Source organism: Chelonia mydas, chromosome 2, assembly GCF_015237465.2.
Source record: "Chelonia mydas isolate rCheMyd1 chromosome 2, rCheMyd1.pri.v2, whole genome shotgun sequence".
Lineage (NCBI taxonomy): Eukaryota > Metazoa > Chordata > Testudines > Cheloniidae > Chelonia > Chelonia mydas.
The window spans coordinates 197,736,744-197,759,899 of NC_057850.1; the positions used below are offsets into that span (position 1 = coordinate 197,736,744).

The following is a 23,156-nucleotide window of genomic DNA, read 5'->3' on the forward strand; positions in this document are numbered from 1 at the left end:
AACAAAGAGCACTGATTGCACAGTTAGGAAAGGGCTTTTCCAGGTGAGTTAAATCCTGGTGTGTGTGTGCTTGGCGCAGTGAAAGCTCAGCCAAAGGGTGTGCCAATAGCACACCATGCCAGTGATGCACAGGTCTGATGTGACTATTTTAGCATTAAATGTACCTTTATTAAACCTGCAAACTTTCTACAGCTTTTACCCACAGTTTAATTCATTTATGTCCAGCACTGCTAATGGTGACATGAGTCTCATTTAAGTGGGGCTGACGACCAGTGCAAAAATTGTCATCAGCAACAGTGTACCTATACTGTTGACTGGAGTCAATTACCATGTTCAGCACGTCATCCATATGAGGAAAAAGTCTTCACAATTTAAGAGCTTTCTTTTATTTGTTCTAAAACTCCCTGTTAGCGAAGGCAGTGGATATCTGTGAGGTGCTAATGGTAACTAGCCATAAAACATTTTCTAGTTAATTAATGGAAAGCCTATAAGAGTATCTCATCATACCCACGATACTAAATGAGCTCATGGTGATTGATACAAAGGGAATTAGGAATACATTTAATTTAACAATAGTACCAACACAAGGGTACCTTGAAAACCATTTTTTAAAAAGATATAAGAATTCATCAGAATTGTGGGTTTTTTTCAAGTGTCTCACTTTTTCTAGTACCGGCCCATCCCTGTTTACCACACAAAGCTTGAAGAATGCTTTTCCAAAATGAAATGCTATGGTTCTTCAACACAATCAGCAGAATGATTGTTGTTTCTCTTTAAATTTGTGCCCTTTAAAGAGCAGAGGTTTCTTCGTGTTTCCTATCACTATAGGCTAAATAAACACTTTTGCTGCTGGCCTGCATGTCTGTATGCTGCACGAATAATTCTTCCATTAAGATGGCTTCAGAGCAAATGAATTATAAATTACTATGTGGTTTGAAAATGCTGGTGTTTCACTATTAGACTATTAAGATGCAGAAGAAAGATGCCAAACTATTCATAAGTAAACAATCACCACAGACAACTAGTTAGTGATGAGTCTTGTGATACAGCATGGCCAGAGGGCAGCAGGAGAGTGTTAGAAGGCAGCCTTATTCCCTGTAGAGGGAAGAAAGTTTGCTATAGATTAATTAAAGCACCTGAAGCCAGTCACCTGATAAAACCCCCCTACTCCAATCAGACAAGGGAAGGAGTTGAAGCAGAGTGGATTGGTGTTAGAGCAGAGAGCAGTTTGGAGGGAAACAGAGGGGAGTTTGGAGAGGTGCTGCGGTGGGCTAAGAAGACCAAGACCCTAGGTAAAGGGACACCTGGTTTGTGCAGAGGGAGGGCAGGAAGCCCCACAAGCTGAAGGGCAGGAGAGGGAAGTAGCCCAGGGGAAGGAACTGCTAGTTCAAGCAGTTTACCGTTATCCCTAAGGCCCCCTGGGCTGGGACCCGGAGTAGAGGGCAGGCCTGGGTCCCTCCCTCTCCACTCCCCTCCTCTAGGACAGTAGTGGGGCAGTTTATACCCCCGTTCAAGGGCAAGAAATGGTGCCCTGAACCCTCCCCAAAAAGAGAAAGCGCAAGACCCATCAAAGTAGTGCTGGCAATTTGCCACAGTCTAAAGAACATAATTTAGTGTAGCAATTACATGGGGATTTTTGGACCACAAGAAAATTTTCCAGGTAAGTCAGAATTTGAACAGCCATGTTGTGTATGAATTTAAGATGTTCTGTGCTCAGGGTAATCAAAGGAAACCTGTGCATTCGCCAACAGGCTAAAAGGTCACAAGGAAAGAAAACATGTATTATGAATCTGATTATTTTTTGAATTACATCTGTTAGTTCTGAGCCTATTAGTGCAGATGGTCATGTTGCTGAAATTATTTTTGTTATACTTCAGCTGTACATAACCACTTACAATAAACAAGACATGTCCTTTTCCCTGTCTCAATCTGCATGTAACATGGGATGCCAGAGGTGCTGGGGAGGTGATAATTACAAAAGCAAAAGGATATGAATTGTCATTTGTTAAGTAGCCATCTTCATTTAACTTTGTTAATGTTTATGTTTAAGAGAGCAGGGTGTGAAAGGGATGGTATTTGTGATACAAGGAGAATATGCCCTATTGATATAGTGTAAACCAGTTTAATAGCTTAAGAGTCAATGGGAATCCATGTTTAAAGATTGACTTTTAATTGGGAAATGGAAAGCATACTGGAAACTGGTTTCTGGCCTCTTCTTTAGGGCTCTAGCACTGCCAATGGCACAGAATCTCACTTTTCAGGAAGATGATGGCTTCCCTCCAAACTAAGCCTTGAAACACTAGTTCTGATCTCTTTAACACAACAGATCCTGACATTTATTTATGTGGACAACTGCTTTGTTCCCTCTGCACTTCTGGTGTGAGCAAACCAGACACTATTTTTCTTTAAAACAGCAATATCAGGCTGCCACATGGACCCCTTTGAACTTACATTTGCTGTCTGTGGGAATGCCGGCTGTCAAATGCAAACCGCACACCTGACGCCTTCCCACAGCCCTGACCCATGGAAAGCAAATAGTTCTAATCCCTTCTCCCAGAGTGCGGGAGGTGGTGTGGTTCATTTTTCCAGGGGCCCCAATGTTGTTAGGGGCAGTAGGAAACCCCCATTCGTGGGTGCTGTTAGATAGGGATGGTGCTGGCAGAAGAATAAAATGGTGCATCAGAGAACCATATTTAGCTCCAAGAAAAGCAATAGGAGCTACAGGGACCAGTTATTACAATGACAGGTGACAATATAAAACTCAATGCTCTATGGCAGCAACCTGAACCCAAAGAGCAACTACCACACAGGAAATTGCTAAGGTTGCTAGATGGCCCCATATCAATACACTACCAGCTAGCTCTTTATTATTGTGACGCACCCTTGGGAAACAATGGTGTAAACAGTAGTATCCACGTGTAAACAGTAGTATCCTACTATTTCTCCTTACTGGTCCCTACAGCCTGCTAGTAATGGACTGGGAGAGAAGTCAGTCCCAGAAAGGAAATCAGTAACGAATTTTCCATCCGCCGTTCATGTGGAACGTTGCAACCACTTTGGCCAGGAGCTTGGGCTGAGGCCTGAAAGTAACCTGATCCTTATAAGGGGAACCTGCCATGAAGGCCTGAATCTCCTCTACCCCTAAAATTGATGTAACGGCTACTAAAAAGGCAATTTTCATCAATAAGAGGTAAAGGGAATAGGTTGCTGACAGTTGAAATTGAGGACTCCTCAATACTGTTACTATGATATTGAGGTTCAAGGTGGGGGGAGGCTTCTGCCTGGAGGGAAAACATGAATAGAGCCCTTAAAGAATCCAGACCTTTAGGATGAGAAAATACGTGGCACTGGGTAGGAGGGTAATGCACAGCTATTACCACTGAATGAACACTTCTGTCGCTTACAGAAAGTCCAGATTGCTTCAGAGATAGCAAATAGGCCAACAGTGCTGAAACTGGTGTGAAAGAAATGGATGCTGAGATGCTCACATAGAAAACTCTTCCACTTAGCTTTATAAGTCATTCCAGCTGAGGGTTTCCTGCTTTGCTGCACAATGTTCTGAACTTTAGGTGAACAGACTCTTTTGGGTGATATCATCCAGCCAAGCATCTAGGCAGTCAAATGTAAAAAGCTGGGTCTGGGTGTAGGGTCTGTCAGGCAGAACACGTAAAAGTGTTTCTCAACCAGGGATACATGTACCCCTGGGGGTATGCAGAGGTCTTCCAGGGGGTACATTAACTCTAAATCAGTGTTTCTCAACCTGGGGGTTGTGACCCCCAGGGAAGTTGCAGGATGAGTTTAGGGGTGTTGCAAGTGCAGGGCCGGTGTTATGGGGTGGCAACTGCCCGGGACCCATGAAGCTAAGTTACATGCTTCAGCCCCAGGTTGGGCTGGGCTTGAGCCCTGCCTCAGACTCCTGAAAGAGGTACAGTAGTCCGGAAAGGTTGAGAACCACTGAGCAACGTGTTGAGAGGTTCATCAGATCGAAATATGAGAACTGCTGGCCAGATGTCTCAATAATCAACCCTGCCTCTTGCATCAGTTTCCTCAAGTCCGTAAGTATCATGGAGATCGGGGGGCAGGAATACCTCAATCCCAATATCCAGGGGATGAGAAAAGCGTCTGACCATGAGCTTGGATTGGAGCTCCCCGCTCAAGCAGAACACTTGGCATTTCTTGTTGTGGCAAATAAATAGGTCTAGAGCTCTGCTTGTGAAAGACTCCCTGTAGCACTGGGTTCTTGATCAACCACTCGGTGTTGTCTGAGACCTGTCTGCTGAAGTGATCTGCTAGCAAGTTCTGAGGGTCTGGCAGATGCAGGAGCAGTGGTGTGATCTGGTGGTAAATACACCAAGACCAGAGCCAACTGGGCTTCTGGCAGAGCAGAGAGAACCTGGTCCTTCCTGTCTCCTAACATAATGTGCTGTCTGGCAGCAGCTGGCTTGTGGCTATCTGGGATGGAGGTAGGAAGGCTTTGAATGCCAAGTGGATGGCACTAAGCTCGAAGTGGTTTATGTGTAGCTGTGCTTCCCGCAGAATTTGGAAGTAGGAAGCTTCCTAAATTTGTAGGTGAGCCACCAACTGTCAGGCTTGGTAGGGGGAGGTGTCTAAGTGAGCTTTAAGTCAGTCAATGAGAGTCACTATGATTTGGAATCACTCCTGTTGGAAGGTAAGCTTACACTGCTCCTATGAACTCTATGCTTTAAGTCGCAGTAAGTGAGACTTCTTCTCAGTCTTTGAGGCCCAGAGTGAAAAAAGCTTTAAGATGATTTGAATCCTTTTGGGGTGATCTTCCTCGGATCAGGAATCCTCTCTTCTGCATGGATGCTGAGCAAATCAGTAAGCTCATTATCAATCTTAGGAAAGAGAAAAGTCTTCAACAAACAAATCACATGCATGTTTAAGTATCTTAACAAATCATACTACAGTAGAGTTATGAACCCCTTGGGCCTGAACGGAGGTTGTTCATAACTCTGAAATGGTCATAACTCTGACCAAAACATTGTGGTTGGTCTTTCAAAAGAACTGAACATTGACTTAGTACAGCTCTAAAACTTTACTATACAGAAGAAAAATGCTGCTTTCCCTTTAGCTTTTTTTTAGTAATGACATTTAACACAGTACTGTACTTGGCACTTTTTTGTCTCTGCTGCTGCTTGATTCTTCTGGTTCCAAATGAGGTGTGTGGTTGACTGATCAGTTCATAACTCTGACATTCTACTGTATTATGCAATTTATTTAGCACTTTGTTGGCCTCAAAACGTTTCACATAATTACAAACTATACTCATACCAGAGTATAATGATCATTTAACTTACCACCAACACAGTTGGCAGTGGCATACAGAAGTCCTTCTAAATGGGTTTTTCCCTTGTACAGCAGAAAGTGAATGGGTAAATTAGCCAATTAAATAAAAGAAAGTTTAGGTAAGCAGAATGTAATTTAGAATTAGCCCAAGAAAAGGTGAGACTGCTCTAGTCTTCTGAATATAATTATAAGATCTTTAATACCTGGAAGTGGTCAAGAACTATTTTAAATCTCATTCGAAGAAGAGTTGTCTCAGGAAAACAGCACCCTTATCAGGCTGCGGTATCTAAATAGGACTCTAGGAATTGTGTCAATATCACTATCTGCAAAGCTGGGAGATGAGACCCTCACCAACTAGTGACCCAGTCTGGCCTTGCTTAGCTTACAAAACTAGGGTCTGAATTAATACATTACAGACTACATCTGGTCATTTTTACACATTTAGTTAATTGCAAGTTATAGCTGTAATGAAAATAGTATTTGAATGTTTAAAAAGCTGCCTCATTAACAAAAAAAAGTACTACACAAAATCAATAGCAAATGAGTGAAATACAAAAATCAAATGGCTCATGTCTTTAATATAAAATACATTATGCTTTTTTTCAAAAGCAATAAAACAATAATGACCCAAATCAGAGTGCATTATAGGATAATTTAAGAATTGATACTAGATACAAGAAGATTTCATGTGCCTATAGTGAAATCTTGCAGTCAGTGAGGTCATAGTAAAGTCCATCTTCTGTGCATTTCAGGCACTTTTTATCTATCAATACATAGATTAGTTTTCAGTTTTTATTTTCTACTAAGTAGCTGTTGCTACCACCACTTTTCAAAGTAAATGCAGTCTGTAGGAACACCAAAGTTTTCTAGTAGTTTGGATATAGATTCTATCATTGGAGGTGGACCACAGATGTACCATAAAGTATCCTTAGACACATGTTTTTCTAGTTCCTTTTCAGATATTCTTCCCTCTACCAAAGAGAACATACGTAGTTAAGAACGGAAATTCATATGAAGATAGATATTTATACAGTCAAAAGGCAGTGACCTAAAGTTTCTAACATGGAGTAGTGATTCTGGCATTTTGACACTGGCCCTCTGAAAATCAGGCCTGTTTAAGGTTGCTCAAGTTAGGAAACCACACACACACAGAGGCATCCAAAACCACTTAGTAAGCTGAAAGCGTAGATCAGTGTTTAAGAAAACAGTGTCAATTTACAGGACATTAGTTCTTCAACTACCATTAAGAGTAACACAATACTGTAAAACTAAAATATCCCATATTTCGTTGAGAATAGATCTCTCTCTCTCTCTCTCTCTCTATGTCAAGGCCAACTTAAAGGCCATGGGTTTATCCTGCTTTGTCACTGCAGCTTTAAACAAAGTAAATATAAGTGTTGAACACACAGAGGAGTGGACTGGGTATGAAATGTAAATAAGAATTAACAGCAAGTAGAAGCAATTCAGCCATAAGTGTAACACAGAACTTGTGCAAGCACACCTGAGATAATTCAGAGGACCAAAAAGTACATAAAATTAAATCATTCATGTTTCTCATGTACAAATTTTCCCACTTACCCACTGGGCTCCTACCCCATTTTGTATGATAATTTTTTAGATATTGTAAAGCATTATATTATGCACATCAAACCCCTCTAAAAGTATAGGCTGAACAACACTAAAGTCATAACTTTAACATCTCTAGGCATCACCACAGTACGTACCAGTGATATACGGCTGAAGTTCTTCACAGATTTGTGAACTCTGTTGGGTAACGTGGAAACTGCATGTGATCTTTCCAGGAAATTCGTTCATCAAACCAAAGATATTATTCTGGAATGTTAAACATACTTGGTCATACCACAGAGTCTATTAAATCAAAGCAGATGTGTACACAGAATCCCAGAACACGGTTGATTGTACTATCTACTAAGATTCTGCACATCATACTCTCTATTTAAGAGTTTGATGGTTTGAGTTTTAACAAGCCAGAACTTTAAGGACTTTGGACTTCTTTATCTGGAATCTGAATATGCAACCAATTATATTGCTGATGTTTTTCTCCATTTCTGCAACTGTTTGTAATTAAACCACACTTGCATCTTATAACTATTTCCGCTCTTTTGTGGCTTCTCCTCTTGCAGCTGTGAAGCTGTCAAAAAAGGCAAACTGGTCCCCATTTCCTCCCTCCACCTTCCAGAAACCTGATGTTTTTACTTTAAAATGAACATATTGTGCATTTCAGTGCTTTAGGTCCAAGCCTGGAATCACCTTCACTTGGTAATGTTACTGGCCTATTTTTAAAAAAATTAAAACCACCTACAGGATAAATTTTAATCCTATTAATACCTTGAGTAGAAACTCACTGATTCTCAATTCTGTAATCCACAAATGTGATCGTTCTCACCAAAACCCCAGTGGCCTCATGCCAAGCCTCAGTGAAAACATACTAGACAAGTGCTGTAATGAGGTCTCACAACTACGATTTCATCAGTTACTATCTAGATCAGGGGTGGGCAAACCTTTTGGACCAAGGGCCACATCTTGGAATAGAAATTGTTTGGTGGGCCATGAATGCTCACAAAATTGGGGTTGGGGGTGCAGACTCCAGGGTGGGGCCAGAAATGAAGAGTTCAGGGTGCGGGAGGGGGAGGGCTCCGGCTGGGGATAAGGAGTTTGGGGTGTAGGAGGGTGCTCCGGGCTGGGACCGAGGGATTCAGAGAGTACGAGGTTGGAGTGCGGGGAGAGGCTCAGGGTGCAGGCTCCAGGCAGTGCTTACCTCAAGCAGCTCCCAGAAACAGCAGCTATGTCCCCACTTTGGCTCCTATGTTTCCGGAAGCAGCGTGGAGCAGCCTCCAACCCTGCTCCCCGGCTGGAGCGCGGCAAGCCCCAGACCCCACTCCCCAGTGGGAGCTTAAAACTGCTGGCAGTCCGGATCCGGCCCCTGGGCCATAGTTTGCCCACCCCTGATCTAGATTCTAAGCTACTTGGGGCTTTCATAACTATAAAGGGCATTGGTAGTGCTCTACAAATTCATTTTAAAGAAAGTATATTATAGAATATTTGCTAGATTATTATGAAGTAAAACCAAACTATTTTGTGATAGTATCCTGGATTGTTTTATCATTTGTTTGTTTACCCACTAGTATGAGTAAACTGTCATGGGTCTCCCAGTCAATAAGAACGAGACTAACTGCAGTGTATATACAGAGAGGTATATAGAGAAGTTCTTGAACTCACTTGGAAGACTTGTTTTTAATTTTGGGGTGAACTTCAGTGTTCATGAAAGTAAGAGGACTTCAAATAGGGTAAGGCATACAGACAGACAATTCTGCAAACAGCTCTGCCAATACCCCTCATACGGACCCATTTTTACTTCCCTGCATATCTTCTGAACAGAAGTTAGCAATAATATGGAACTGTGCAGTGTTCTGTGGTACTTTTGAGACAAATCTTCTCCCAAAGATTGGAGACATCAGGACCTGGCTAAGCAGGTTCCCCAGCAGATTCACAGACTTCCCCCTTACTTGTACGTGTATTGCCTATACATTCACTCTCAAGGAGTGCAGGCCATGATTCTACACAAACCTCAATGACAAAAACTGGTGCAGAGAAAGGCAGTGCCTCCCCAGCATCCTTGCACCAGAGGTGGTTTTCTTTATTCTGTCTGGCTGAATCTGCCAATTGACAACTAATGTACAAAACAGATATGGCAGCTGGACAATGAGATTCCCCACTGGGGAAAAGATCTCCCTTCGCATAGCGACTGGGAGGTGGGAAGGGAAGAACAGTCACGTTCACATTTAAAGAAACTTGAGACAGCTATTTAAGCAGAGACTGGCAGTAACTACATTAATATGGCATAATGTATCTAGTGGGTAATATACCAGAGAGCTACATTTTCAAAGAGTTGGGCAACAGTAACTGCCTATGAAGTTGCCTAAGAGCATGCAAAAGAGTAAATGTCAGAGCAATGATTTACTGTAACTTGACAAGGTGATAGAAAGGAAGGTCTACTTCACAAGTAATTTTTTCTTGGGGGTTAAAGGGTCCTCTGTATCCTTGCTGAAGCACTAAAGGTTTCCTGGGGAGTTTAATATGGAGTTGTCTCATGATAACAAGGAGCACCAAGCAATGATCGTGTGTGCCCCATCCTGGTGTACAAATTTATCAAAGCATTTTCATACATATTCTGAATGCTAAATTTCAAGACATCATTGCATAATAAATCATTCAAATGTGGCAATGCAATCTCTAGTCACATCTCATTATCACACTCTGTTCTCTTGCAAAATGTTCAAATACAAAGGCTATGCTCTCACAAAATTGCAGAGGTAGATCTTCTAGAACGTATGGACACCCCCACCCCCATTAAAAATGGTATATATTTATTTATAAAACACACACGAACATTAGTAATTGTTCTACTGAATGAAGCTATTGGTGCAAGTGTGTTGTTCTGCCCCCAGCAGCAAAGAACATTAGATGCTTTAGTGGAAGCAAACACCTTCTCTGCCCCGCAGGATGCATCTGGCTTAATTATGCAATACTGTGTGTAGAAGGAAAATTTTTTACTGTGTCCTGCAGACAATCTACCTTTCAACTGGATGCATAAGGTTTGATTAATTTTGACTTGCCTAGCACAACTGAGAAGTAAGGATGATGTAATTACCCACTTCCCCCCCAATGTATTGCTTATTGTTTGTATTACAATGAAGTCTATAGGCCCCAATAAGGGGCCCCGTTCTGTTAGACACTATACAGACCCACTGTGAGAGATGGTCTGCATCCCAAAGACCTTGTAATCTAAATAGCATGACAAACAGAGGACTTGCTGCAAGCATCATACAGTTTCCAGATTTTTTTTTTTCTTACAGACACTAAGAAACATTACCTTTTATATCTAAACATCCTGTCTTTTAATTTCATAGTGTCATCTCATACTATGCAACAGGGTTTTAGTAACTAAGAAGAGGGACTCATCAGTTCTTTTCATAGTTTAATATATTAAGTCCCTAACTCCTGTCCCTGAGACACTAAACAACCCCACTATAGAATCACTGGATAAAAGTAGCCCTGGCATTCTTATAGCCATCTTCCTTGCCTTTGTAACTATATCATTAAAGTGCTGTGATCAAACATGCAGACATTTCATTAGATGAAGGCAAATCATTGCCAAATGTCACAACAGCTTTTGCATTATTTTACTCATTTCATATGCAAGAAATTATTTTATTCTAATTTGGCTATGCAATGGGTAGATGCCTTCACTGACCAACACAGATTGACTCTCTTTTTTTCACTCAGGAGAATAACAGAAGTCAGAGTCTACCGGCAGATATGAGCACTTTTGACAATGTTATACTAACAGGCTTCACCTTGCATTTTACCTTGGATAACCTCAGCCATCTTGCTACTCAATCCCCTAATGTGAGAATTTCCTAAACTTCAGTCTTTGCAAACCAAAATATTGTTTCACCTGAAGTTTTCACCCATTCGCTGTCTACTTCCTCCAAGTCATTAATATATTAAACCAAACCCAGTAGTGACCCCAGCCTCAGGCATTCAACCCATTTACTTATCCACATTCAGAGGAGCAGATCACACTGATCAGCCATTTTTTATATCCACACAGATCTTTGCCCTTTACCTCGTATTTATTTTCTTCAATCCTTTATGACCAAAAGCCACTGAGTTCTTCAGAGAAACCTAACTCATTAGAGAGAGACAATTTTCCCTTATGGAAGCTATGCTGATTTGACATTAACAGTGTTATCAGTGACCCTACATCCAAGTGCTCTACTACTCAATCCTTAAACTGTCACAAACATTGAGATGATGGCAAAGTATTATCACAAGGACTATATTATACTAAACAACGAACATAGTATGAGATGTAGCACCAACATGATGGTTGATCAAAACTAGGGCTGGCAAAAACACAGAACTAACAGCTTTTTCCCCCAATTAACTTGTGTTTTCACATTTTCGAGTTAGGAAACAGAAGCAACTTAAAAAATGTTGTTTGAAGAAAATCTGTATTGGTACTTACACACCTAGCATTAGCAAATTCTGAGCACCTCATAATTGCTAACATTTTTTAGCCTTGGCACCCCATTGATGTAAGGAAGCATTATTCCCAGCCCTGTGCTACCATCTCTACTTAATTTTGTCAAAACTCTTGAGTATAAATTTGACCAAACCCAGCTATTTGAAATTCACATATGCAAAATTTCATGCAAAAAAAAAAAAGTGACTTTTTGTGTTTTCAAATTATGCAAGAAAATTCTCAGTCTCTTGACATTTCTAGGTGTGAAATTTATGTTACTTTTTTAATTTGGTTACATTTAAAAATGTTATAGATTCAGCTTATTTCATCCAGATATAATCAAAACATAACAGAGATGCCAACTTTGCTCTGAGACTTTTAGGGATGTTTATGGAAAAAAAACTAGGGAAGTTGCTTGGACCTCTTCCCACCTCCCTTCCCTTCCCTTCCCCCTAAAGGCGGCAGACCTCCCCATCCCTTCCATGTCTATGGTCAAAGGCAGGCAGAGGGAAGCGGAAAGCTGCCCGCCTATGCCACTTAGAGCCTCAATTATCTTGGTCAGTCCTTGCCTTGGACCTCCTTCCATCCTCCTCTTCTCTCTCCTCTGTCACGTTCCCTCTCTCCTACTCTTACTGTCATTGCCGCCTCCAACCCCTACAGACTCCCTGGTAAGGGTTTAATGGAAGACAAGCTGCAGTGATTATCTGTAGGGCCACAGCACAGGCTGCATGTTGTCCTCTCACTGCTGCACGCGGACCCTCCTGGCGTGCTCTAGGTATCTACAGCACATTAACGTAGTCCAGCAGCTAGAGCACAACACACAGCCTATGGTTTGAGCGGTTAATTCAGCAGAGCCTCAACCCATTCTAAACCATCATGGCTTGCCTCCTATCAGACCCTCACTGTGCAGTCTGGGCACATGCCACAGCGGCTACAATACTATTTGCTATATTCGTAGGACCTGAGTGGTGGTTAGTGACACAGGCATACATTTAAAAAATATATATATATATATGTATATATATATGCGTGTGTGCACACTTGAAAGATTTAAGGCTGACATAATTTCATAATTACATGTAAAAAAAACCAAGAGAGTACCAAAAATAAGGGAGGGTTGGCATGTCTGACGTAGCAGGTCAACAATAGTACAGTAAAAAAAAAAATACAGGGTACATCAGTAAGGCAGAGCATAGAGATAAAAATACACTATATCTCTATGAAAAAGTTTCTTTCCATTGGTTGAAATAGTATTGATATATTAAAAATAATAGCAATGAGTAGATTGTTAATGAGAACTTTTCACCATGAGGTCACTAAATCCAGCCCAGTTCTGTAATGAACAAGCCATGACTATATGACAGCTGTTTAGTGGCCCATGTATAATTTACTCCAGTTCCAAGTGCAGGAGTGGGCAAACTACGGCCTGTGGGCCACATCCAGCCCATCAGACCTTTTAATCTGGCCCTCAAGCTCTCGCCGGGGAATGGGGTCAGGGTCTTGCTGCGCAGCTCCTGGAAGCAGTGGCATGTCCCCACTCCAGCTCCTACACATATTGCCCCCGCCCCAAATACCACCCCTGCAGCTCCCACTGGTCAGGAACCACGGCGAATGGGAGCTGCAAGGGAGGTGCCTGCAGACGGGGAAGCACGCAGAGCCACATGGCCGGCGCCACACCTCCACGTAGGAGCTGTAGGGGGGCATGCCGCTGCTTCTGGTAGCCGCGAGGGTGGCGCGTGCAGATGGGGCAGCACATAGATCCGCCTGGTCGTGCCTCTTCATAGGAGCGAGAGGGGGGACGTGCCGCTGCTTCAAGGAGCTGCTTGAGGTAAGCACTTCCCAGAGCCTGCCTGCACCCGAGCCCCCTCCCCCATCCCGGGCCCAACCCCCTGCCCCAGTCCTGATCCCCCTCCTGCCCTCCAAACCCCTCAATCCCAGCCCCACCCCAGAGCCTGCACTCCCAGCTGGAGCCCTTCCACCCCCCACCCCCACCCCCTGTCCCACCCCAGAACCTGCACCCACGGCCAGAGCCCTCACCCCCTCTTGCACCCCAACCCCCCAATTTTGTGAGTATTCATGGCCCGCCATGCAATTTTTATACTCAGATGTGGCCCTCCCACCTGTCCTAGTCCATATGTTCACATCACAAAAAAGCAGAGGAGAATTGCTGCTACCTCTGTTGGGAGGCCAAGAACCAAATGAACAGGGAGACCAAATAACCCTTTAACCTCTGGACCAGGATTCTGACACACATTTGCGGGATACTGTTGACAAACTTACACTGCCACTTCACACAGGATACCTGTACCTCTTCTGCATGCTGAAAAATAATGCTGCATAACACATGCTGCTGTTCTGTGGGGAAAGGACATCGATCTGCAGGGCTATCAATCCAACAACAGTCAGCAGCACTACATTCACCAAATCTTTTGAAACAATACCAATAAATATGTTCAGCCATTCGATGTGTACAGATATATTCAACAGGGTGTGATACTTCAATATTCAGTTATGGTTTACATGGAGCAAAAATGTTTTGGAGCAACAATTTTGATCAGTTTGATAAATTCTTATTGTACAAGCCAAGAATGTGAATCACATAATCTGAAAAAAGCTGAATCCTAGCTTCTCTGAAATTCCATCAGTGTAACTATATGATTTGTTTTCAAGAGTGGTCTCTAGTTTCATATACTCAGCTTTAAATACCAAAGGTCTGATTATCAGGAATGATAAATCAGTGTCTTAAGAAGAGTACTCAGAAATAGAGGCATCAAAAATAAGATGCAACTTTTGAAAAATTGGCTAATTGTCTTTGAGGAGGTAATTTGTCTAGATCTGTACAAGAATCATAGCTTTTTGACTAGAAATTTGAAAGGCTTATTTTGGAAACGTTTGTGCTTTAACTGCAACTGTGGTTAATGCCACAAGCCTATATTAGTTTAGAAGCTCCCCCTCATGTACTGATGCTGCTTCCTGACTCTGCAATTTTTGCAAATGTGGGCACCTTGAAGATACACAAACATGTATGGGCCTGTGCGTAATTTTAGCAAGAATTTTTCAGAAGACATTTTCCATTAGAACTGGTTTTATAAATCGACTTGACAACCCTGTGACTAACTTTCAATTGTCTCTTTGGCAACCATTACACTGGATCATAAGGTCAGATGCTCCCAAACAGAAAGCAAATCAAAGGTATTTAAGTTCAATAAAAACAGCAACAAGGGGGGAAAGGCAGAACATTTACACATACAGGGCCTGATTCTGCACCACAGAAGTCAATGGGAGCAGGAAAAAAGATATGCAAGCTTCTTGAGGCAGGGACAGTTTTTTTGTTCTGTGTTTGTAGAACACTTAGCGCAAGAGGGGCCTGGTCTATGAGTAGCACTCCTCCTCACTACATTAATACAAACAAACTGAACAATAAGCCTTCTGAAAAGAACAAACAATTCAAGAAAACTCTACTTTCCTTTTACCTACCTTAAATAAGAGTTCATTTGTGTTTTTTGCACTATAGTACAGCTTCACTGTTCCCATTTTATACCCATTTTCTTCACTCTCTTGATTTCTATGAAAATCTGCTACATGTAGCAGTATGGAAAACAATGGGTTGATTCCTACTCCCCCTGCTATCAGCACAAGGTTTACAGGGGAGTCAGCAGGTTGAGGATCAAAGAAGAAATTGCCTCCCACTCGCAGAGCCACTTCTGAGTCAAGGGAGCACTAGGGGGCAGAAAAAAGAGACAATTTTAACTTTAACTAAAAGCAAAGGACAAAATACAAGTTGTCATACATCGTTAAATCATAAGACAAGCTGGGCTTCAGAATAAGATAATCATTGTTAGTTTTTACATATTTTACCTGTGAGGGGAAGCTCAAGTATTTTAAAAACACACACTCAAAATCAACCCAGTTATCTGAAGTCAGTTGGTTGAGTGCCCTGAAGGGGCCTGTTTTTTGCCTTCAGGCCAAGGCATTGCCCTGATAAAGAAGGACCGATGACATTCCCCCATGAGGGCTGATCCAGGATATTTCACACTAGGGAGTGATTTATGTTAGGATTTTTTCACAATGAAAATGTGTGTTGTTGTGAAGATCCAAGGTTAAAGTATGAGATTCCCATTAAGTCCAGGGCCCTTATTCTCAGAAAGGCTCTGCTAAGGGGAAACGAGTCAGGCTACAGGAGGAAGTCATGTTGCAGTTTTGTGGACCTAAAAGGATGGTCTTCCCCACTGCCACTCCAAAAAAGGAGAGAACCTCCTTCTCTTACAGTGATATTTCTATCTGCTTTATTAAACTACTACAAAAATCACATGGTAAAAATGTTATCCTTTCCCCCTCAAAATCAAAATTCTAGCCACATATGAATAGAGGTAGTTTCTGGGAGCAACTCTGCAAAGAAAGTTTATTACATAGAAAAGTGAAACTGCCTTAAGTATATCATACTGGGATAATAAAAAGGAGTACTTGTGGCACCTTAGAGACTAACAAATTTATTTGAGTATAAGCTTTCGTGAGCTACAGCTCGTAGCTCACGAAAGCTTATACTCAAATAAATTTGTTAGTCTCTAAGGTGCCACAAGTACTCCTTTTCTTTTTGTGAATACAGACTAACACTCTGACACTGCTACTCTGACACTGGGATAATGTCCTCTTGGAATATGAGAAAGCTTTTTCAATTCCAGACTGACACCCTTGCATGAAGGGGGAAATGGAGATATAGAAATTAAGCAAGTTGTCCAAGGTCACGAGTTAGCAGCAGTACCAGGAACAGAAGACAGAACTCCTGATCAGAATCGTATGTTCTCACTCTAGACCACGCAGACGGGGAAGAACAGGAAAGAGGGACAAACAAAAAAAGAAGGAGAGGTAAAAATACAAGAAAAGGGGGAAAAAAATCTTCCAGGAACAGCAATTCATCAGTCACAGACAAAAAGCGCTGCCTCCAGAAAGTCGCTTCTACTATCAGGAAATAGCAATTGAAACAGACGAGGCCAAATCACTTCACATTAAGGTGAGAAAAAACTAAAAAGAAAATGTTGAGGCAGGAGGCTAAAAGACTGACCCTTATTTGTCATTTTGGTGGGATGCTACTACTACAAAACCATTTATTAAGTGAACCTGAAGATTAAGCTAGTCACTTGTCAGGCTCCAACAGACCGAGAAATTACTCTCTTAAGTGCTTTACAAACCAATAAGTAAAGCAAAATCAAAAAGGCGAATCTTGGGCTTAGAGTTAAGTGACATTGTGTCAGCCACGTCTACTATGAAGAGTAGATTTCCATCAGCGACAGGCATATATTAAGTAAAGATCCATGTCCCAAAAGACTACCTGTACCAAGATGAGGAAAGATCCTTTGAAGCAGAGTGTTACATACAACTAGGATTGTAAGGAAGCAGGAGGCCCATAAAGTGACTACCATCACCTGGATCGATTGGTTTTCGGCTGTCGTTAAGACTACGCCGATCACAACACGTCTGCCATTCTTCTCGCACTCTTCCCTTTCTTCTCCACGTTCATCCGAAATGTTTAACAATGTAATCTTCCCATCTTCTTGGAAGCCAACCGGGTCGTCTTTTCTGTTCTCGCAGGTACCACTCAGCAATGATTGTGGTCCACCTATTGTCCGTGAGCCGTGCTGTGTGGCCCACTCATCACATCTTGTTATGTCTGCTTTCCACAACAATGCCTTTCACACCTCTGTGTTCTCTGATCATTTCATTTGGGATGCGATCCAGAACGGAAATTCCCAACATAGCTCGTTCCATTGCCCTTTCAGCTACAGACAGCTGCTATTCTCTCTTCGTCAGTGCCCACGTTTCACTGCCATACAGCATGGCTGGCAGCACTGTTGAACTGAAGATATTTGTACGTGTGGTCTTGTCGATTTTTCCTTTGAGGATGTCTTTGATGGAATTAAACGCACACCATCCTGCCCGAATCCTTCGTGAGAGATCTCCGTTCAGGTCTTGGCGCATATTAACTTCTTGGCCCAAATATATGTACTGTACCACTTTGTTGATTTCTTCTCCTCTTACCGTTATTCGGGCTTTTCGTAAGATGTCTGATCACATGTATTTCGTTTTGCAGCGGTTCATTGTCAGGCTGACCTGACTTCTTTTGTCGTCAAGTCTTCGTAGCATGCTCTGCAGTTGGTTGGTGCTTTCAGCAATTAGTACGATGTCGTCCACTAATCTGAGATGGGGTAATAGTTTTCTGTTTATGTTGACACCACTCCTCCAACTGATCTTGTTCATAACCATTTCGAGGCAGGCAGTGAATAGTTTCGGTGAAATCATATCTCCTTGCTTTATGCTCTCTCGATTGGGATGCGGAGGAGAGTTTCGAGGAGAGTAATGTCTGTTGTACATCCAGTATTTGCGTCCTTCAACAAACTGATGTACTGCATGTTAATGCCCTGCTCTGCGAGTGCCTTTAATATTGCGTTAAACTCGACGCTATCAAAGGCCTTTTCATAGTCGACGAAAGCACTGCACAGTGGGAGTTTGTATTCCCTCACTCTTTCTAGGAGCTGCCTAAGGGTAAATATATGGTCAATCACGCTGAAATTTCTTCGAAACCCTGCCTGCTCTCTCGGCTGTTGTTCATTCAGACTCTGTGAGAGTCGGTTCTTCTTTGTAAAGAGCTTGTAGATGTGAGAGAGCAGTCATATAGAGTAGTAGTTCTTAAGATTTTCCTGATCGCCCTTCTTGTGCAGCAAGATGGTATTCGACTCCTTCCAGTTTGATGGTATTTTTCCTTCTCCAACATATCGACTAAATCTTAAAGTGAGGGCCTTCCAAAGTTTTTTGCCTCCTGCAGAAATAATTTCTGACGTTATTCCATCTTTGGCTGGAGCTTTTCCCTTCTTCATCTGGTGTAGTGGGCTTCGGACTTCGCTGACGATTACTGGGGGGATGCGTTCTTCTAACTCTTGGAGCATTGGGAGAGGGACGTTGATTCTTGATTTGAACAGTTCTGTAGAGAAGTCCTTGCAGACCTCCTCCATCCCTGCTCTGTCGATTACCGTCTCTCCGTCCTTGTTCTTCAATGCTGTTACGGTCAGTTTATATTGCGTCAATTCCCGCTTGCATGTCCTGAGGCTCTTGCATGATTCAGCTGTTTTGAGGAGCTTTTCTTTCCGGATGTTCTCAAAGTTGTCCTTCAGTTTTTGATGTATAAGCTTGCACAGAATGGATGGAGTACTTGAGGTTATTATCCGAGCTCCTTTTCATGTTTCTCCACTTCTCCAACAAGCTTTTCATTTCATTCGAGAGTCTTCCCTTCGCCTTCTTCAGCTTTTCAATTTCAGCTGCTTTTATGCATCGTCTCAGCTTGTCAGCAAAGATACTATAGTTCTCCTCACATTTTTCCATCTGGCTCCAGTCAAACCCAGAAATCGCTTTCTTTAGCTTTGCTTCATCAAATGTCTTCAATCGCTGTTTCCTGTTTGCCATCTGTTACACCTGCTTTTCCACTGCTTTGTCGAAAATCAACTTCGCTCTAAGCAGGCGATGGTCACTGCCAGTGTTGAAAGGCTGCACCACAGAGACATCTTGAACGATGAGCCTTTTATTGACTAAAATATAGTCAATTTCATTCTTGCTTTTTGCGTTTGGCGCGATCCATGTCCACCTTCTTGCGGTCTTCTTTTTGTACCAGGTGTTTGCCACGTACAGTTCTTTCGTTTCTGCCATCGCTACCAGGCTTTCTCCTCTTTCATTCCTTTCGCCACTGCCGTATCTCCCTATGAACTTTTCGCCAGCTTTCCCTCGCCTGAACTTGGCGTTGAAATCTCCCATTGTGACAGCGTAAGTGGACTTTTGTGCAAGGGCTCTTTCGAGCTCTCGGTAGAATTCTTCCACTTCTTCGTCCTCACCTGCACTTGTGGGACCGTAGACCTGGATGACCTTGAGGGTCGCTTTTGACTCCATCTGAAGATGCAAAATCCACTGCAAAATCCTACCTCAGCACCTCATCGTGGTGCAGCTGTGACCCTGGCTGTCTGACAGCTATGATAGCGGGGCATATGCCCTGGTAGGTCTAACCATGCTACAAAGGTGTCGGACTATCCAATCCAGGGAGGGGAATTGCTCTCTCAGAGGAAAGAGCGCTTTTCATTCTCCTTAGAGGTTGAAGGCTAGCTAACCTTGAGGAGGTATGCATGCCTGCCCGCCTAGCCAGTGGGATGGCTTGAAGTTAACGGCTAAAACAACACGAGTAAATGGGTCTTAGTTCCCTGCGCATCATCGAACTGTTCTACGGTGGCGGAGCAAAAATTGAGCGACGAGAGGTTGCTAAAAATGTCAGGTGCTAGGCCAACATGGAAAAGGACAACCCTTGCTGTGTACACTTACAATTGTAGGTTGCTGGTGAGGGAGGAAACGTTAAACCATCTGATGGAGGAGAAGAAAAGGATAAGATGCGATACCCTATGTGTCTGCGAAACCTGACGAAAGGAGGAGTTGGAAGTCAACTGGAAGGATGGAAGCGCTGTGAGGCTCGGAAAGGGAGATGGTGCTAGAAATGTTGGAGGAGTCGGATTTATCATCAGTAAGGATTGGTCTTCGAAAGTCATATCATGCCAGCTAATTAATATCACGTATTGGTGTGCTGCATCTTCAGTGGCTACCATCATCACCCTAAAACCCAAAATGTTTCTTTCCTTGCTAATTGCACTGTGTAATGTGGACAAATGAGTGAATTCCTCTTATCTGTCAGTCAAGTGGTATTAGACAATCCGTATGTGTTATTTCTGAGCCCAGTTCCTCCTCCTTTTCCCAACACACTGGCAGGCTCTTTCAATTCTTCCATGCCTCACAGAGGCACCTTCCTTCTTCCAGGCCTCAGAAGAGGTCAAGTACCACCTGGAATAGGGGAAGACAGACTTTCTCCCAGAAAATAAAACAGGAAGAGACAAAAGTGCCCATCCCTGTCCACTTTGTATCCCTCACCACCTTGGCCTCTTGTAGAATGAGCACAGTCAGGCCTCAGGGTGGGGCGTGGCTCTGAGTTAGGCAACTGTTTTTTACACCAGCAGCCCCCTGTGCAGTTCAGGGACCAATGGAATAACCTGGCTGACAGATGAGCAAGACACACCTATGCATCTCTACTAATGGAACCACATTAGAGAAGAAGCTTATTATTAAGAGTCACCATGTTAGTGAAGACTATTAATTCTGGGATGATTTGGTGGGGAAGCATCACCCTGTAGCATAGAACTAGCATATTCTACTAAAATTGCAAGCATTGCATTGAAATGGTTTAGGCAGAGAGAAAAAGAAGATGGATCAAAAGCAAAAAAACTACCCTACAACTTTATCCACAGAAGTGTATCTTCTTGAACTTGTTAAGATTATAAAGTGTATTGGAAATGTGCAGATGAAATATACTATTATAAATAAGTTATTAAAGGTTAAATACGAAAAAATCAATTTGAAAAAATCAGGTGCAATAAGTAAATAAGACAAATAATATTTAGCATTTCTAAAGCGTCCTATATCCTGGAATCTCAAAATGCATTACAAATTAACTTTAATTAATTAAATCTCACGGCTTCCCTACCAAATAAATGTCACAAGATTCGAAGAGGTCATTACATTTTTTCCTTCCCCTTTCCTCATTACAGAAATAAAGCACTTGCTTAATAGAAAACTCAGCTCATATCCTGAGGATTCTTCTGCAGCATCAGCGTTTGAACTAGTTTACATGTGAACTGAGTATTTTCCTGTGAATTCACCTAAAAAATTCAACAGCAGTGTTAAGGAGGGATAACAGCTTCAGAGATGCCTCAGAAATGGAAGATTAAGTTAGGCTTTCAGTAGTATGTACTGAGCAACACCAAAGAAATAGGAAACGTCCCTGTATACTATCATTAAGTGTGCAGCTAGTGACATTGGACCTACATTTTCTACATAGCCTTTCAAAACAAGTCATTTCTTTTGAAGTCCAGTGATGCATGAAACTAACCTGATTTAACAGCAGCAGAAGTGCAGTGCAAGGTCACATGGTAACTGCTGGGTTAGGATCAACCTGGGGATTCTCACTGCTTGATTTTTACTGTGACTCTTCTGCTCAATAAACAGAGCAGCAATGGCTGTAACCTTGGAAGAATCTGTTAGCTTAGACCTTGGAGCCACACTTAGAGAACTATGGACGACAGGCATAGGATAGTAAGTAGGAGGAATGATATCTGAACGAAAGAGCAACAGCGTGGAAGGAAATCTTGTGACCACAATTAAACTGTGGTAAATAGGAGAATGTATGTAAAATGTAGAATGTAAAAAATGCTCCAAAGCCTCAAGTACCACCCATCACAAAACAGCAGGGGAGAAAAGAATCAGACCACTCTTAGCATGACCAAAAACGAAAAAAACAAACAAAAAGAGGCTTTAAATTGTCTCAAAGTGTAATCCAGAGTATTGAGATTTTGTCAGCTCTGAAGTATTGTGCTGCTTTACCAATTATTTATTACCGACATAAGGGTCCCTTTTATAACATAAGATTTTTGTCTGTCAACCATTTGTAACTGTATAAACATTTAAACTTACTAACTGTGACCCTTCAGTTAGACATGATTGCTGGAAAGTTCTACAAATACAGGATGTTAGATATAGCTATGTAATAACAGAGCTGTATCTAAGAGCCAGATTCAGAAGAGAGGCACCAACAAGTTAGAAGATCACAACTTTAGACTCAGGTTACCACACACAAATTATGTTATTTCACGGCCTCTTACAAAGCAGATTATTTTATTCATGATAAAAGTTAGGGCCAATTAAATGAGATGTTTAGAAATTGTGTATTAATAAGGGCCCATATCCTACTCACTGAAGTCAATAGGAGTTTTGCTACTGACTTCAATGGGACAGAATCAAGTTCTAAGTGAAAAATTACTTGTTCAGTGTGTAATCATCTGCAAGTATCGTTTACCTGAGTGTGAATCCAGTGAGCAGGAGGATGTACAGTATGTTTTACTGCCAGTTCCAATACTCTCTCTTGTTCCAGTAGACCAGGGCTGGAACATATTGAGAATCCACCAACTACGGCAACTTCAGGGATAAAGAAATCTACCCTAAGAAACAATTAAATAAAAGGAACTTTAAAAACAATGTGAGAGAATGTTCACCGAGTTTCCTTCAACAAAAAGCAGTTGGCTTGATCTCAGCTACTCTGTGTTTACCAAAACGTGTGCATTTTGATTTCTATAAGGTTCAGAACCCAACAGAGATAGTGCACTAGCAGTTTTTGTATCTGTATGTTTCGATAACAAAATAACTGAACAAAACTTTTTTACAAAGTTGAGTAACCACTTGTTATTACTAGCTTAATAATAAGAAGCATTTGGCATCTGAACACACAGCTTGAGTAATGCCATCAAATCAGAATTCTTTTCACCTATGAATGTAAAGGGACAGGATTATTTCTTTTTATTTCCAGATTGCCAGAAAGTAAAATACATCTATACTATACTGGCACATTTCTAGGTTGTTCTTGAGGCTTAAGTGCAATGTATAAAAGTATTAGTCATTTACTAATACTATTAGTCATTTAAGTATTAGTCATTTACTTAAGTCTAGCTATGTATTTAAAAAGTCAGTATGGTCCAGCCAGAGGACTCAGTTCCCACCATTTTCAGCACCACAGATACTCCCTTTCATTTTTCAAACTATTGTACCTTACTGGGAAAGGGATTGGAAAACTAATTTAGGAAAACAGATTTTGACGGCATACACATACATTCTTCTGAGAGTAAGAAAAAGGACTGTAAAAAAATTCTTTACATACCTATTTATTTTTAAA

The 23,156-nt window shown here is 41.8% G+C and overlaps 1 protein-coding gene across 8 annotated transcripts in view; it reads right to left on the reverse strand.

Moving 5' to 3' along the window:
* OXNAD1 (oxidoreductase NAD binding domain containing 1) overlaps window positions 1-23,156 on the reverse strand; it is a 53,491-nt gene that overhangs the window by 10,260 nt on the left and 20,075 nt on the right. For 7 of the 8 annotated variants that reach the window (XM_037890467.2, XM_037890471.2, XM_037890469.2 and 4 more), the window contains exons 5-8: window positions 22,287-22,428; window positions 14,834-15,076; window positions 7,032-7,140; window positions 5,853-6,278 (exon numbers count right to left, since the gene is read on the reverse strand). In XM_037890467.2, the coding sequence (XP_037746395.1) occupies window positions 6,124-6,278; window positions 7,032-7,140; window positions 14,834-15,076; window positions 22,287-22,428 (649 nt within the window). In that variant the 3' untranslated portion in view covers window positions 5,853-6,123. Of the gene's footprint in view, window positions 1-5,852; window positions 6,279-7,031; window positions 7,141-14,833; window positions 15,077-22,286; window positions 22,429-23,156 lie in introns of those variants that run through there. The other variant, XM_037890473.2, reaches the window with a different exon arrangement.